The sequence below is a fragment of the Carlito syrichta genome, unplaced genomic scaffold (genome assembly GCF_000164805.1).
Source record: "Carlito syrichta isolate Samal-C Ts95f unplaced genomic scaffold, Tarsius_syrichta-2.0.1 Scaffold130442, whole genome shotgun sequence".
In the NCBI taxonomy this organism is placed as follows: domain Eukaryota; kingdom Metazoa; phylum Chordata; class Mammalia; order Primates; family Tarsiidae; genus Carlito; species Carlito syrichta.
In genome coordinates this window covers 1,054-17,066 of record NW_007074538.1, presented here as the reverse complement: position 1 = coordinate 17,066, position 16,013 = coordinate 1,054, and the positions used below count along the sequence as shown (strand labels likewise).

Here is a 16,013-nt window from a genome sequence, read left to right as displayed (position 1 = left end):
GGGCTCAGGCAATCCACTCACCTCAGCCTCCCAAAGGCATGGGATTACAGGCTGAGCCACCGAGCCCGGCTTACAGTCACCTTTTGAAAGATGAACTTTGCTTCTAGAGCAGTTTCAGGAACACAGCAAAATTGAGCGGGTGGTACAGAGTGTTCCCAGACACCCCTGTTGCCACAGACAGCCGCCCCATGCGTGGGTTTCAGCTGCTAAATCTGCAGGGCACGTCCTCATCACCCGCAGTCTGCGTGGGGCTCGCTCCTGGGGCCGCATGTCCTAAGGCCTGGACGCGTGGCAGATAGCATGTTCCACCTCTGCGGTTTTGGACGGTGAAGCTTTTCTGCTCTCATGTCCCCTGCATGCCTATCCCTCCCCCACCGCCCCTGACTGTGTCCTGTCTCCGCGTTCTACCTTTCCGGAACACCCGTAGCTGTCGTGTGTAGTGCATGGCCCCACGCTTGGCGGCAAGCATTGTGCCTCCTCCTTGGGGCTTGTGGCTAGATAGCTCTTTTCTTTCTCACACTGAATAATATTCCAGGCGGTGGCGTTTTATTTCTGTTCTTTGGTTCTTTGTTTCTGCCTTCATCGAGTGCAGTTGTTAAGTGCTGGCTCTGCACCAGGCACCCTGGTGGACCTCACAAACACAGGGTGCCTGAAGCCTCACCTGGTGTAGATGCCCATGGGCGCCCACGAGGCCCCGCGGCTGCATGATCACGGACGGAAAGCGCCCGTGGAGCAAGTGCTTAGAGCTGTGGACGTGTGGCCGTTCCTGCCTGGGCTTGGGAGGAAGCCCCTGTGCTCAGAGGGCCCCTGGAGCCCACCACATGGCCACAGACAGGGTTGTGAACATGACTCCACTTCTCTTCCAGTATGTCCCTTGCCAGAAGCCGATTTTGCCACCTCAGTGCCGGGCCTTCCTCTGGGCCAGTGCCTAGCCATCACAGGTCTTTAGAGACTAGACTTAGTGGACGTGATGAGGGCATCCAAGGAGGAGGGGGAGGCTGCTCAGTAGGGTGCCTGCCTGAAGTTGGGCGGGGACAGGAGGAAGACAGGGAGAGACACAGCATATCCAACTTCTGTGACATTAAAGGGATCATAAAGGTGGGAACAGGTGCTCCCTGGACAATGTCTGGCCACCTCCCCGTGGCGAGCAGACAGGTGTGGTCTCTGAAATGTTAAACCTTCCTAAGTTGCCACAGCAAGCAGGGCCATCAGAGGGGTATCCCCCAAGGTCCAGTGTGATACCACAGCTGTCCTGTCACCCCCAAGCTTCTGTCCCTGCATGGCCTGTCATGTGCGCGGCTGCCCTTGGCCTAGGGGAACCCACGGGGTGGGAAGCATCCTGGGTCATGGCCTTTTCGGACAGCAGAACTCCCTTGTCATCGGTGTTGTCCAGTCTCAGAAGGAGCCTGGTCAGCAGCTTTGGCTGGAACAGGCTGGAAGAACCAAGCTCGCAGGGCTGGAGGCTGCAGGAGCCCATGTCTGTCACAGTGTTTGTAGGCCTTTGCCCCCGTGCCCTCACATGTCCCCGTGGGGTGTCCTTGTCCTCACAGCATCGAGGCCCTGAGCAGCATCCCTTCCCCCATCTTTGTGCGGCAGCTCCACCTCTCCCCTTCCTGGGGCCTGGGGCCTAGGTTGGCACAGTGTGGACCTGGGCACCCTTTGGCTCCTTCCTGCAGGGCTGCCTGTCGTGTCCAGAGCTAGTATCTCTGCGTGGCAAACAGCGACCCGAGCCTCGTGTGCTTGGTGTATCTCCCAGGCGGTGGGATGCTTGGTATCTTCCCTAATCATGGGAAAGGGGAGACACTCCCAGTTGGACTTGGGAGGGTCAGGGGTCAGTGTGTGAGGTGTGTGGGCCGTGGAGTCCTTGCTGGTGGTCTCTGCATCCCTTCCACAGGGACTCACGAAGGCCCCCTCAAGAGCCTGGGGGCCCATGCCCAGCTCCGGGCTCAAACACTGCCCCATGACCCTGCCGTGGACTGAGGCACAGGTTTCCGCAGGGAACAGGACCCGCCACTGCCCAGGGCTCGTTCGGAGAGGGGCACAGGCAGCACAGCAGGTGGGGCTGGAGGCCCAGTGCCAGCCCCAACGGGGCCTTTCCCTGGCTCTAGGTAAAGCCACTAGCGGACGGCTCTGCACCCGTGGGATGTGGTGGTTGTTGCTAGACTCTGAATGGTGCCGTCCATGCTTCTGATCGGTCTGGCTGCTTTTTGTTTTTTGTTTTTTTTTTTTTGAGTTGGAGTTTCACTCCATCGCCCACCTCGACCTGCTGGGCTCCGGCGATCCTTCCGCCTCAGCCTTCCGAGTAGCCGCAATTACAGGCGCGTGCTACCATGCCCGGCTAATTTTTTATTTATTGTAGAAATTAGGTCTCACCTTTCCAGGCGGGTCTCGAATCCGCAGGCTCAGGCAATCCACTCAGCTCAGCCTCCCAAAGGCGCGGGATTACAGGCTGAGCCACCGAGCCCAGCCATTTAAGTCTTTTCATCTGGAGCTCAGAATCGGCATTCCAAAGGCATTCTGACTTCGGGTGAGAACCACTGAGTGTCTGCATGGCCTGGGACACCTCAGCGCCTTAGGCCTCTGTTTCTCTGTTTTACTTGACTGTTCTGTAATACAAGGAGGGTGTATTTATCCTTTCCGGCACAACATACTCTGTGATCAAGATGACACAGAAAGATCACGGGTGTCAGTTACATGGCCCCACTCCTCGTAGCTGCCAAACATTCCCCAGCTCCGCTTTGCTCTTTCGTCTCTGCATTCAGCAGCGGGGCCGGCCTGCTTTACCAGTTGGGCCAGCTGCGGAGAGCTCTTGGCACAGCCGGACTCAGCATCATGGTTTAAGGCCTGTCTCGTGCCTGGAGGGTGAAGGGCAGTGATGGCTCTGAAAAGTCGGGGATCCAGAGAAAACCTAGAGCCTCAATGCGTGCATGTCCTGTGTGGAGGGATGGCCAGTGACTTGGGACGGCTACGAAGAAAGGGCTTGCTGCTTCTGCTTCGTGTTGCCAGGCGCTCCGGCTCAGAGTAGCCCTCAATGGTGGGCCTAGAGGGGACGTCAGGTTCTTCCTTCTTAACAAATAGCCCTGGGCGTCCTCACGGGGGCAACCCCTGATGCTTGGGGTGGGGTGGAGCTGGGCTCCTGGCCACCAGGGAGGGGAGGCGGGAGGGGGGTCCCTCTCCCAGGATTGAGGGGGCTGCAGTGGAAAGCCAGCCTGCCTGGCAGGCTCTGCTTGTACCTGCCGGGCCAGGAGACCAGCCCACAAACCTGGCCGTTGGTTGCTCTGCTGTTGCTTTTCTAGGCAAATGGGGATTTGTGTAGCAGGAGAATTCCAGGAGTTGAGAACTCGCCTCCCTGTTGAAATCAGCGTGCCTCGTCCTCCTGGAGTGGTTTTCTTAGTTCATTTAGAGACTGAGACGGGCGGAGGCTCGTGTTTGGAATCTGTCCTGCTGCTTCGCACGTCCTGCCTTTGGTTCTCTCTGTGAAAGCAGAGGGAGCCGGCCCAGGACCTCACGGGAGGCTCAGCCCCTAGTGGAGGCCACCCCCAGCCCCATCTCCATCCACAGCCTTCTGATTGTGTTTTTGCTGGGAAACCAGCCAAATGGAGCGAGTCTTGTGTCAGGAGAAGACTGGTGGGATGGTGGGCAGGGAGGAAACACGGACTCGCGAGTTCTCAGCCACTTACTTAGATTGGCTGAGCCCAGAGGCTCCTGCCTGGGGCCTGAGCTTTGGGAGGCTGAGCTGGGCGTGGTGGCCGACGCCTGTAGTCCCAGCTACTCGGGAGGCTGAGGCAGGAGGATCACTTGAGCCCAGGAGGTCAAGGCCGTGGTGAGTTATGATTGTCCCACTAGACTCCATCCTGGGTGACAGAACGAGACTTCACCTTTTAAAGAATAATAGTAAGTTCAAGCCAGGTGTGGTGGCTCAGCGAGACTTCACCTTTTAAAGAATAATAGTAAGTTCAAGCCAGGTGTGGTGGCTCAAGTCTGTAATCCCAGCACTTTGGGAGGCTGAGGTGCAAGGATTGCCTGAGTCCAGGGGTTTGAGACCAGCCTGGGCAACTTGGCGAGACCGTGTCTCCAATAAATCAAAAAATTGGCTCCAGCTACTTGGAAGGCTGAGGCAGAAGGATCGCCAGAGCCCAGCAGGTCGCGGTTGCAGTGGCCATAAGCGTGCCACTGCACTCCAGCCTGGGCTATAGGAGTGAGACTCCAACGCAAAAAAAAAGAATAGTAAGCTCAAAGAAAATATGTGTACTTTATTCACTCCTCATTCTAATGTAGGCAGAAATCTAGAATTCCTTTTTGATTCCAGAGTAATTCACAAATGACGATCAGGTGTGAATTACTAACAGGGGCCTGTTCTGTGAAATGCATCTTTAGGTGACTCCGTGATTGCGTGGCTAGTCTGGCCTGCACCCCTGGCTGGGCGGTGTGATCCGCTGCTCCTCGGCCACACACCCGCATGGCAGTGACTGCTGGGTACTGTCGGCAGCTGTAACATGATGCTAAGTATTTGTCCCCAAACGCAGAAAAGGCACAGCTACAACAGTGTTCTAGTTTCCTGGGACTGCAGCGTGCGTGGACTGTCGTCATCACATGGCGTGGACTGTTCGAGCAGATCTCCGTGGCGGCAGCTCTTGGAGGACTGGACTTGAGCTCTTAGAGAACCCCCAGGCTCTTCCTTGTAGGCTCTCAGGCTTCTCAAGTTGAGACGGTTGCCAGATTGCAGGATGCTTAGAGTGCCTCTGTGTGGCGGCAGGGTGGGGTTGCACTCGGCTGGTCCCCCCACCCAACTGCAGCACCAACGTGGCCAGCCTGCTTTGCTGATGGCCCTGCGTCCTGTCTGCCCAGGTCAGCCCTGAGGACATGGACGGCTTCCAGGCGGACACGGAGGAGGAGGAAGAGGAGGACGGCGACTGCATCATCATGGACATCCCAGATGCTGGGGGTGAGAAGGGCTCCAGGTGGGCAGGGAAGGGCGGTGCCCGCAGAAGGCACTCAGGGTGACATGGACACTGGACTAGGCTCTTAGCTACCCGTGGCTCACGCCAGCAAGAGCACCCTGAGGGCTGGCAGGCAGTGGACTGGCGCACAGCTCTGCCTATGGAGAGGAGGCGCTGGCACGGTTCTGGTCCACAGTGCCGTGAGGGCACGTGACGGGAGTCTTGGAGGGCCGTGACTTTAGAGGGCAGGTCAGGGAAGGCCACCCTGAGGAGGCGAGGGCGGGGCGGGGGCTTTCTCGCATGCTCCTTGCAGAGGGACGTGCTGAGGCCCTGGACAGGGTGGCGGAGCGGGAGTGAGCTCGGGCCAGGGTGGCAGCATCCGTTCCCAGGGAGGCGGGAGCCAGGAAGGCCTTGTGCTGAGGGCAGGCTTGGACCTGGTGATGGGGCGGTGACCCTGGCCCCCGCCGCGTCTGGGTGCCTCCCCTCCTCCCACAGCCCAGTGGGGTCCTGGCCTGGGGGCTCCTTGCCAGGTCGCCGGCAGCCACAGCCATCGAGCCCCTCCCCGTCTCACCCTTCAGACGCCCAGGCCCCGTGCGGTCCCGCTTCCGGAGCCGGGGCAGCAGTGGGAGTGGACACCAGCGAGAGCCCCCCACCGGCAAGTCCGCCACGCACCTCCTGAGCATCACGCGGGCTGCCGCGGATGACGTGGATGGGTCGGGCGTCCTCTGGCACGGTCTGGAGATGGGACCGTCCCGACGACGCCTGCGTCAAGAGCACTTTGTCCTGCCTTGCAGACCTCCCGGAGGTTTGGAGAGTTTTAGATGGGATGCTTGGTTTTGGTGTCTGTAAAGATGTCTCGAGAAAGCTGCATATTCGTCTGCCCTTGAATAAAGCATTATTGGACGTGATGGCTAGACAGGCGCCTGCTCGCGCCCCAGGGGCACAGGACCGGGCACAGGACTGAATGCTTGTAAATGAGTTGAAGCCAGGGCTGCCACTGCGTGTGACCGGGCACTGGGCCTCACGTGGAAGTGTATAAACTCGTTCTCTAGTGAGCTGGGCTGTGTGTCATCTTTGAACAAACAGCACTTCTTGGAGTGTGTGTGTGCACCTCGGCCCGCCCCCCACCCCGTGTGGCGCCGGCTCGGAGGCTCTGCCTGTAGGCACACTGGCCCACCCGTCTGCTGTTAGTCCTCATCCTCCTGGTGGGCCGAGCTCAAGGTGAGGCGCTCTCGGCCTGTGTCACTGCTCGGTCCTCCTGCCCAGGTGGTGAGGAGGGTTGAGGCGGGCTTCGCATCTGAGGTTCACAAGACCCGTGGCCTGGGCCTGGGCCGGGGGCGTCTCGGAGTGCTGGTTCTGAAGAGCAGGTGACGTCCTTGCCACCTGCAGCCGAGCTGGCTTTATCCGCTCTGCCCCCAGGAGGCGAGTGGGCTGTGAGCAGGGTGGCGCCACCTGCCGTCTGGTGGACACGCCTCCTGCAACGCCTGGTTCCCGCAGGGCCCTCTCCTCCCCAGCCCTGTGCAGACACCCCAGTTGCAGGGCGTGGAGCCTTGGCCACCTCCCCCAGCCCAGGGATGGCCCATGCCCCCACTGGCCAGCCGGATGTGGCTTGTCTGAAACAGGCCCACATGAGCTGGCCCCTAGGTTAGCCTAACTGGCAAAACAACGCAGAGTCAAATCCTGGAGACAGGCAGGGGATGTCTGTTTCAGCACGGTCTGCACTGGGTTCCTGGGACAGGGCAGTGAACACAAGGGCCAGTTCATGGGTTAGGAGTGATGGGAAAACAAGAAAACTGCCAGTGGCCTGTGTGGTGACACAGGAAGGTATGTTGGGAACTCCTGGCTGAATTCTCCGTAAGAGACAATACTTTTTTTTTTTTGAGAGAAGGGATCTCGCTGTGTGGCTGAGGCTGGCCTCAAACTCCTGGGCTCAAGCAGTCCTCCCTCCTCAGCCTCTCAGAATGCTGGTATTATAGGCGTGAGCCACCACACCCAACTGAGACTACTCTGAACCGCACAGCTGGGGCCTTGAAGCTGCAAGTCCGTGCCTCACCCAGCTGGCGGTGGCCAGAGGACCAGTGGCCACAGGCCCCCGCCGGGACAGCCTGGGGGGGGACCCCAGCAGCACCAGGCCGGCCGGGGCAAGAAGGGGCCGCCTGAGGTGGCTGCAAGAGCCCGGCCCGGGGACCTCCTTCACTCCGTCCCAGCGCTCAGTCAGCTGCGGGCCGAGGCGCCTGCCTCCCAGGCCCCAGGCCTTGGTCTCCCTGGGCGTCCCGCTCCCAGCGCATGCAGCCCTCAGCTCGGCTCCTCACCCTCAGAGCCAGCACAGCCTCTTCCCGTCTCTGAGAGCCCCGGGGCCACCCCAGACATCTCCCGTCTCAGGCTCCTTCGTGCAGTCCCGTGTGCAGTGGCCCTTCTGCAATGTGAAGTCACAATGACAGTCTAGGAAGGACGTGGCCATCTGGGAAACCGTCCTGCCGGCCACGCTGGGGCCAGACAGCTGGGGAGGCCTGCAGTGCCTGACCCCGAGGGCATGGCACGGCGCTGCCCAGTGGCGGGATTCCTCCCCATCAAGGGTGGTGTGGGTGCCAGCGGACAGACGCCAAGAGCAGGCAACCGCCTGGCCTGCCGCCACGGAGGCCACACCCGGGCCCCGCGTGCCGCTCAGCGCAGCAGCTGCGGACCCTGCCCTGTGCCCATGGCTTCGAAGAGGCACCCAGAAACTACATCCAAACATCCTATTTATTTGGACTCATAACTTAGTAATTACAGAGCTGGGTGCTGACAAGCCAGCGTCTCCCCCTGCCACCGTCACCAGCTTCCAGCACCACACGTGCCCACTGCCCACGGCATGCGGGAGCCAGGTGCTGCAGACCCTCGCCTACTGAGAGAGATGCCCATACCTGCCCAGGGAAGGGGGTTCCGTGACCCGGTTAATAGCAGCTAGTAGAGGGCGTGGACTCGGCGCTGCCCCCAAGCCCTCAAGATGGGCCCGGCGCTCACCCCTGTGGGCCTGGCCTCTTCCATGGCTCCACAGCCAGCCACGCCCCTCCCGTGCCCATGGGGCACAGCTAGTGTTTCTGGAGAGGGCCTGGAGGCTATGGGGGGACGGGACGAGGACACAGGAGACAGACCCCAGGGCAGAGGCCATCTCGGCTTTTACTTCACGAGAGCTTCTCGATGGCCAACAGGAGCTCGGGCTTCAGGATGGAGGTGGGCTCAGCCCCTGCAGCCTTCATGTCCTCCAGAACAGCCGCGTCCCACGAGAAGGTCAGGAGCGCGGAGGGCACCTGCGGGGGAGTCGGGTGGCACCTGTCTCCAGCAGTCAGCCGCCCCGTGCCAGGTGCCCCGGCTGGGTGAGCGGGTGCCCCACTTGGCCGGAGTCTGGCTCCCCACCCCAGTCCCTGCCGTCCTGTGTCCTCCCCATCAGCCCCTGCGTGTCCCATCCCACACTGGCTCTGCTCCCCGGAGGCCTCTGAGGACAGGACACGCCAGCTGGCATTCATCCCCTCTCCCATTTCACAGGTGGGAAACTGAGGCACAGGAACGCCATGGACTGCTCAGCACCACGCTGCCAGCAAGCGGAGAGGTGGGATTCGGAGCTGGGGCCCGGCCCAGGACCCCTGCGCCCCAGCACGCCCTACGAGAAGCACCTCCCTCGGGGTCCTGCTGACGCGAGGGGCACCCGGAGCGCCCGGGAGCAGGGCTGCTGGACTCACCAGGCCGCACTCGTTCAGGGCCAGGCTCTCGTCCTCCAACAGCTTCTGCCCGCCCGAGGCCAGCAGCTCGCAGGGCAGCCAGTCGCTGTGCAGGGCTTCGCGGACAAATGCGTACACCGCCGCCAGCCGCTCCCGGGCGTAGAAGGTCCCTGCGGGAGGGGCACAGTCGGTAGGGCTGGCCCGGGTCGCCTGCCACCCTCCTGGCCCCCAGCGCCCCGGGCTCACCCTGCAGGAGGCAGCCGTCGGGCAGGCGCACGCGCAGCAGCGTGTAGGTATACTTGCGCAGCTCGCGCTGGCCCTCCTTGTCGCGCATGGCCTGGGTCCGCAGCATGCTCAGCCGCGCCACAGCGTCGGACCTGCGGGCGGCCACGGTCAGCGGGCTGGGCCGTGCCCCACAGGGTCTCCCTGCCCCGCAGGGTCTCCCTGCCCACAAGCCTCCACCCACCGGAGCCTCTGTTCCCGCCTGAGCTCCTCCGCCGTGAGGTTGAAGAAGTCCCCGGGCAGGTCGAACTGCGAGGCCAGGGGCGAGGGCCGGAAGACGCGACGCTGCCGGTCCAGGGTGGCGCGCACGGGCTCGGCCGCCAGCAGCTGGGTCTTGTGCTGCTCCAGGCGCTGCGGCCGGGCCTGGGCAGCCTCGCTCAGCACGTAGAACTCCTCGGGGCCCTCTGGGCACAGCAGGGCCCTGTCAGCCGCCGCGGCAGGACACCCCGGGCCGGTCCCCCTCCAGGGTCCCTTGTGCCCCCCGCCTGGCTGTCCCCACCTCTCACCCTGGTCAGGAACTGAAAGTGTCACCTTCTGGAACCCAACGGCCTCGAAAAACTCGTGGGTCCCCTCCAGGCAGTTGATGCGCTCCTGGGGGCAGAGGCGGTCACAGGCCGCTCCGAGGTCCCGCCACGCCCCACCCAGTCACCAGCCCCACTCTCACTCTGGGGAGAGCCGCTGACCCCCGGACAGGGACTCGCCCCCAGAGGCCGCCTCCGAGGTGAGCACACACTCGCTTCTCAGAGGGTCCCCCAGAGGTCAACCGCCAGGCGCCAGGAGCAAAGCTGACAAGCCAAAGGACTGCTGGGGTGGGGATGGGAGAGGACTGTGGGTACTGGCACGGGACAAAGGCGTGACTAGCACGGGCCAGGGCAGCCAGACCCTGCCACCTGCCTGCATGAGAATTCCCCCAGGGCTGACAGGGTCCCAAGTCCCAACTAAAGACAAGTTAGAACATGCTGGCGGGGAGGAGCAGATACGGATTTGGGAGGACCGGCGCATAAGGACTCGGCCCGGCCCTGCCACCTTCTGCCGACAAAACCACTGCCCGCGGCTCAACGCACACGCCGGCGCTTCCAGGGAGCCCCTGAGGTCCAGCACGGGCCACCCCAGCCGTCCGAGCCCAGCAGCCCGCCACCCACCTGGGCCCCGGTGACGGTGCCTCCCTGGCCGTGGTGGCCGAGTCACCCAGGCTGTGCTCACCTGGAACACCTTGTTCTGCAGCTTGATTTTCCGGTACTTCTCCTCCTCGGGGTGCAGGTGGATGTTGTCCAGGTACCTGGAGCAGGAGCAGGGTGAACGGGCACAGCCAGGCAGGCTGCCCGGCCCCTCGGAACTGCCAGCCCCAGGGGAGCAGCTCAGAGCCACATGGCCTCTCGTCAGAGGAAGGGACCGCCCCGTGGCCGTGTGGCTGCCTCCGGGCATGACGTCACCCCCTGGGGCCCACTCCTTGAGCAGCAGCCCCCAGGCCCAACCACTGCCCACCAGAGGGGCCGCCACCGTGCCCTGCCCGCCCATGAACCACTGGGGGAGCGGACAGGGCCTGAGAACAGAGGCCCCAGCGGCGAGGGGATCCCATGCCAGTGGAAGGGCTGGGCAGCTGTTCGGGTGCCCCCAATTCTGTAAACCTCTTTGTTGCACAGACAGGCAAACCGAGGCTGGCGGAGGCCCAGCCCTTCCCCAAGAGCCCTGTGCCCTGGGCTGAAAGGGCCCATCCAGCAGGTCTCAACGGAAGCTGGAAGGGTGGCCACGCTGGCAGGGGCTGGCGGCCAGCAGAGCCGAGGCGCCAGGCGGGGAAGAGGCTGTCGCGGGCCCGGGGCCGCCCACTCACTTGGCGATGGTGTCCACGCCCAGCTTCACCCTGTCCCGGTCCTTGTTGAACGTGTGGATCTTCATGATAGATGCAGCCACCGGGTCAGTGGAGAAGTGCTGGCAGGGGAAGCCATGGAAAGCCACTTGCGTGCGCCCAGGTGATGGGAGGAGGAAGGGGTGCGGCCTTTCTGTTTTTTTTTTTTTTTGTTTGGAGCCTCACTTCATCGCCCAGGCTGGAGTGCGGTGGCACACTCATGGCCACCCCCGTGTTGACCTGCTGGGCTCGGGTGATCCTTCCGAGTAGCCAGAACTACAGGCATGCACTACCACGCCCAGCTGATTTTTTAAAAAATTTATTGCCTTGCCAAGTTGCCCGGGCTGGTCTCAAACCTGTGGGCTCAGGCAATCCCTTCGCATCCCTAAGTGCTGGGATGACAGGCTGAGCCGCCGAGCCTGGCTGGGTGGGAACTTTCACACGGGGCGCAGCATTAAGTGACACGAAGGGGAGGGGCACGCTGCTGTCAGCCAAGGGCGCTGCAGCCAGGACTGGAAAGAAGCTGGCCCTGGCGCCACCTTTTCCCCTCAGAGACAGGATCTCGCTATGTTGCCCAAGCTGTCTCCAACTCCTGGCCTCAAGCGATCCTCCTGTCGTGACCTCCCCAAGTGTTGGGATGACAGGCGTGAGCCACCATGCCCAGCCGGCCCTTCCGCCTTCCACAGCCCCGATTCACCCCACTTATGGGGTCGGTTTGATGAGACGGATCCTCGCCCCACCTCTGGCTTTAGAACTCAGCCCTGGCACTGAGACGCGTGGAGGCCGCGGACACAGGGGACACCCGTCCTTCCACTCTCACAGCACTAGGAGAGACGTCTGCAACGACTCCCGGGCTTCAGATGAGAGACGACAGGTGCCCCACTCAGGGTCCCAAGGATGCCAGTGGCAGAGAGGACACACACAAGCTCTGGCACAGAACACGGACACCCTGGCCCCCACCCTGCCCCGGGCTCCCCCAGGGAGAGGCTGAGGACGGGTCCCAGAGGGAGGAGAGCAGGGCAGATCTGCTCGCACCCCCTCGCCCGGTCACGCCCCTCACCCCTCCGCAGCCCAGGCCACGCGGGGAAGGCGTCAGCACGCAGCCACCTGCCAGGTAGCCCAGAAGGCAGGCGTGGGCCTCCATCCCGCTTGCCAGCGGCACGAGGGCCAGTCAGCCAGGGTGGGTGGCCGAGCAGAACGGGCCAGGTGACCCCAGGACGTCAGCCTTGTGGACAGAGCCTGCGGGACAGCACACCCACCCCACGGACAGGCAGCAGCTCCACGCGCTGCCTTGGGTGTCGGAGGCAACCTGCCACCACGTTTAAGTCAGGACCAGGCACAGGGCGGTGGGACAGGGTGCGCAGGACAGGACCCAAGCCCACGCGGGAGCTGGCTCTGCGGGAGAGGCAGGATTCCCAGGCATGGGCACGAGACGGGGCTTCAGGAAGACCACGGAGCCGCTTCCAGAAACAAAGGAACACTGGCTGCAGGCCGTCCACTCCCTGCGGGAGGCCCGCCAGCAGGGTCAGCGCTAAGGTAAACAGTAAAACACAAACAAGCAGAGCAGAAAAGCAAAGCCACAGAAGGCTGTAGCATGACGGGGGAAGGCCCTTCTCAGAGTGACCCAAAGCCCAGAAGCCACCAGCCAAGACCACAGGAGAACTTCTCCCCTACTACTCCTTGGGCTCTCACTCTGTCACACAGGCTAGAGTGCAGAGGCACGATCACGGCCACCTTAGCCTCGACCTGGGCTCAGGCGATCCTTCTGCCTCAGCCTCCTGAGTAGCTGAACTACAGGCACACACCACCACACCCCGTTTTTAAACTGTTTTTCTGTAGCGACGAGTTTTCACTATGTTGCCCAGGCTCGTCTCAGACCCCTGGGCTCAAGTAATCCTCCCTCGTCAGCCTCCCAAGATGCTGGGATAACAGGCATGAGCCACTGCGCCCAGCCTCCTCGGTGCCGTTTGAGTTCTGGAGAATTCAAATTCATTAGAGAGATCAGAACCAAAACGAAAGCCAAGAGAAACGCAAATGCCATCAGGGCGGGTTGCAGGGTCTGGAGGGCTTCCTGGAGGTGGCTCAGGACCGAAGGCTCCGGGCTGGGCGCAAGGGCACAGCCGCCACGCACCTCCAGAATGGCCTCTCTGATGTGGGCCTCGCGCTGGTCCTTCCTGAGGGTGGCGCCGGTGAGCGGGCAGATGAAGAGCACAGCAGGCACTGCCAGCTGGATCGAGCCTTCCTCCCTGGGCTCAGGCACCTAGGACGGCAAAGTGGTGGGGCTGAGCTGCGGAGAGGCCACTGCCAAGCCGCCTGGGTGCCGCGGGCCCGACAGCATGGCTCAGAGCTGACACCGCTGGCCCTCCCACTCGTTTGCCACAAGAGACACCCTGGCCAAGTGACACCACCCTCTGGACCTGGTCCCTGAGGGGCCCACTTGGAATTCTGGGGGCTCAAGGTTTGCTCTGTTGCCCAGGCTGGAGGGCAGTGGCACGCTCACGGGCACCGCAGCCTCAACCTGCTGGGCTTGGGTGGTCCTTCAGCCTCAGCCTTCCAAGTGGCTGGAACTACAGGCGTGCCCTACCACGCCCAGCTAATTTCTGGATTTACTTGTAGCGACAAGGTTGCTACCATGTTGCCCAGGCTGGTCTCAAACCCATGGGCTCAGGCAGTCCCCTTGCCTCCGCCTCCCAAAATGCTTGGATTAAGGTGTGAGCTATCACGCTTGGCTTTTTTTTTTTTGAGTCAGAGTCTCGCTGTCACCCAGGCTGGGGTGCAGTGGCAACATCACTGCCACCACAGTCTCAGTCTGCTGGGTTCAGGCGATCCTTCTGCCTCAGCCTCCTGAGTGTCTGGGACTACGGGCACACACCATCATGCCTGGCTGATGTTTTGGTTTACTGTAAGGACGAGGCCTCACCAAGTTCCCAGGCTGGTCTCAAACCCCCGGGCTCAGGCAGTCCTCTTGCCTTCACCTCCCAAAGTGTTGGAATTACAGGCGTGAGCCACCACACCTGGCCAGAATATCTGATGGCAGAGCTCTCGAGCCCTAGACCTCCACGGAAGGCAGAAGAAGGCAGTGCTGAGATACGGGATTTTGAGTCCCATAGACTGTAGTCCTAGTCCTTCCCTTGCTGGTTTTGAGGTGCAGGAGTAAGGACGGCTTCACCTCTGTGTTTGTTTATTGACAAAGTCTTGATCGTTGCCCAGGCTGGAGTGTGGTGGCATAATCACAGCTCACTGCGGCCTCGACTTCCTGGGCCTCGGCCTCCCAAGTAGCTGGGATTACCGGTGCATATCACCACCCCAGCTCGTTTTCAAATTTCTTTATAGAGATGGGGTCTCACTGTGTTTGCCCTGACTGGTCTCAAACTCCCGACCTCAATGATCTCTCAGTGCCCTTGCCGGGAGTCACAGGGGAGAGCCCTGACAGTCTCACACGACACTGGAACAACCACACCCACCTCCAGCATTCAACATGGGTTTCTGGCTGAGTCCCAGGGACAGAGGTGACATCTCCTCTGAGTCACCCACCTCTCCTGGTGGGCCCTTCTCAGGGTCCAAACCACCCCCCAGGCCGTCCCTCGGGTGTGGCGCTGCCACCAGCAGGTGTTTTACCGAGTTGGTCCCTGGGGCATCCGGGCTCCCGCTGCCAGTGGCCTCTGCTCGAAGCTCCTTCCTCACTGGAGGGCGAAAAAAAGAGGGGGCAGAGGTGGGCGCTGCACGGGCCTCCGCCCACCTGAGACCCCGCCTCCTGGATGGTCCAGGATGGGCTGTCCAGGTTGGTCCAGGATGGGCTGTCGCCCCACAGTTGTTGGCCCGGCTTCCTCCTCCAGCCTAGCCCCTTCCCCAGGAAGTTTCCCTGACAGCCGTCCCCCTGGGGCCACGTCCCCCCAGGCCACCCCAGCCACTGTTGTCCTTCACCCTGTCTGCCCCTGAATGAATGCACTGCCCTGGTGACTTCTTTCTTTCTTTGAGGTGGGGTCTCACTGCATTACCCAGGCTGGAGTGTAAAGAGCAATCACAGCTCATCAGAGCCTCGACCTCCTGAGCTCAAGCCAGCCTCCCGCCTCAGCCTCCCATGTAGCCGGGACTACAGGTGCTACCATGCTGGGTGCGTTTTCTTTTTTATTTTTTGAGTTGGAGTCTCACTCTGTCACCCAGGCTGGAGTGCAGTGGCATGCTCACGGCCACCGCAGCCTACACCTGCTGGGCTCCGGCGATCCTTCCACCTCAGCCTTCCAAGTAGCTGGAACTACAGGTGTGCGCTACCAGGTCTGGCTAATTTCTAATTTATTGTAGAGACGAGGTCTCGCCGAGTTACCTGGGCTGGTCTCGAACCCGCGGGCTCAGGCATCCACTTGCCTCGGCCTCCCAAAGTGCTGGGATGACAGGCTGAGCCACTGAGCCCGGCCCATTTTTTGATTTTCTGTAGAGATGGAGTCTGTTGCCGGTCACGTGCCTGTTCCCACCCAAAGCCAAGCACTGGGTCCCGAGGAGGCTGCCACTCACCCTGGTTCCGGATGGCATCCTGCGATGTGGGGCCCCGGGTCCGGGGTTGCTTCTGCTCCAGCCGGGCCAGGGCGGCGGCGGCCGCCATCTGCGCCTCATCGGTGGGTCCCTGGCGGGGCTGTCTGAGGGCCAGCTGGGTGGGCTTCTCCCTGGGTGCCTTCTCCCTGGGGAGAGACCAAGGGGAGGGGAGTGCCACTGGAGGCGGCCAGTCACACAGAGGTGCTCTGGTCTCTCCCCAGCTCCTGCCACCTGCCCTGCCACACAGACGCGTCCCTGCTCACGTGGGCCAGGACACCTCTTGCCAGGGGCCACCCACCCACGGCCGCCAGATGGCTCTGGTGCAGGCGGAGGAGCCCTGGAGGCAGGGGATTTTGGTTCTGCCCTGAGCTCTGCCCTCTGGGCGAGCCCTGACCCCACTGGGCCTCCGCGTCCTCATCTGCGAAATGGGGTGACCGCACCCCCACACGAGATACCTTGATGTCCTCAGGAGCTGATGAGACCTGGGAGTCACGGCCCCTCCTGCCTCCCGTAAGTCTCCACGCTAACCTCACGGCCGCCTTTATTGAGCGCCTACTGTGTGCCAGGCATCCTGCTGGAGCTGGCCCTGGCTCAGCGCTTAGGGGGTTCACTCCCACCCAACTCCCAGGGATATCCCAGGCCCGAGAGCTCATGGAAGTCCCGGCAGTGTGCCCCATGCCCTGCGGCCCTGAAGGCAGGACTCCGGGGCCAGCCCAC

General features: G+C 62.1%; 2 protein-coding genes across 2 annotated transcripts in view; one reads left to right on the top strand and one right to left on the bottom strand.

Annotated features, from left to right (window-relative positions):
* The window catches only part of CHAF1A (chromatin assembly factor 1 subunit A), a 28,887-nt gene extending 22,890 nt beyond the window's left edge, over nucleotides 1–5,997 (top strand). Inside the window, exons 14-15 of the mRNA XM_021708019.1 lie at nucleotides 4,825–4,945; nucleotides 5,519–5,997. Of these exons, the coding sequence (XP_021563694.1) occupies nucleotides 4,825–4,945; nucleotides 5,519–5,619 (222 nt within the window). The 3' untranslated portion in view covers nucleotides 5,620–5,997. The remainder of the gene's footprint in view (nucleotides 1–4,824; nucleotides 4,946–5,518) is intronic.
* Nucleotides 5,998–7,664: 1,667 nt separating this feature from the next.
* On the bottom strand, nucleotides 7,665–15,764 carry UBXN6 (UBX domain protein 6). The gene is made up of 11 exons (XM_008049022.1): nucleotides 15,752–15,764; nucleotides 15,279–15,442; nucleotides 14,385–14,449; nucleotides 12,898–13,026; nucleotides 10,752–10,849; nucleotides 10,124–10,199; nucleotides 9,427–9,511; nucleotides 9,105–9,324; nucleotides 8,885–9,015; nucleotides 8,660–8,808; nucleotides 7,665–8,230 (listed from the first exon to the last, which is right to left on the bottom strand). Exons 2-11 carry the CDS (start codon nucleotides 15,364–15,366, stop codon nucleotides 8,105–8,107), a joined length of 1,167 nt encoding a protein of 388 aa, XP_008047213.1. The 5' UTR covers nucleotides 15,367–15,442; nucleotides 15,752–15,764; the 3' UTR covers nucleotides 7,665–8,104.
* Nucleotides 15,765–16,013: the final 249 nt, after the last annotated feature.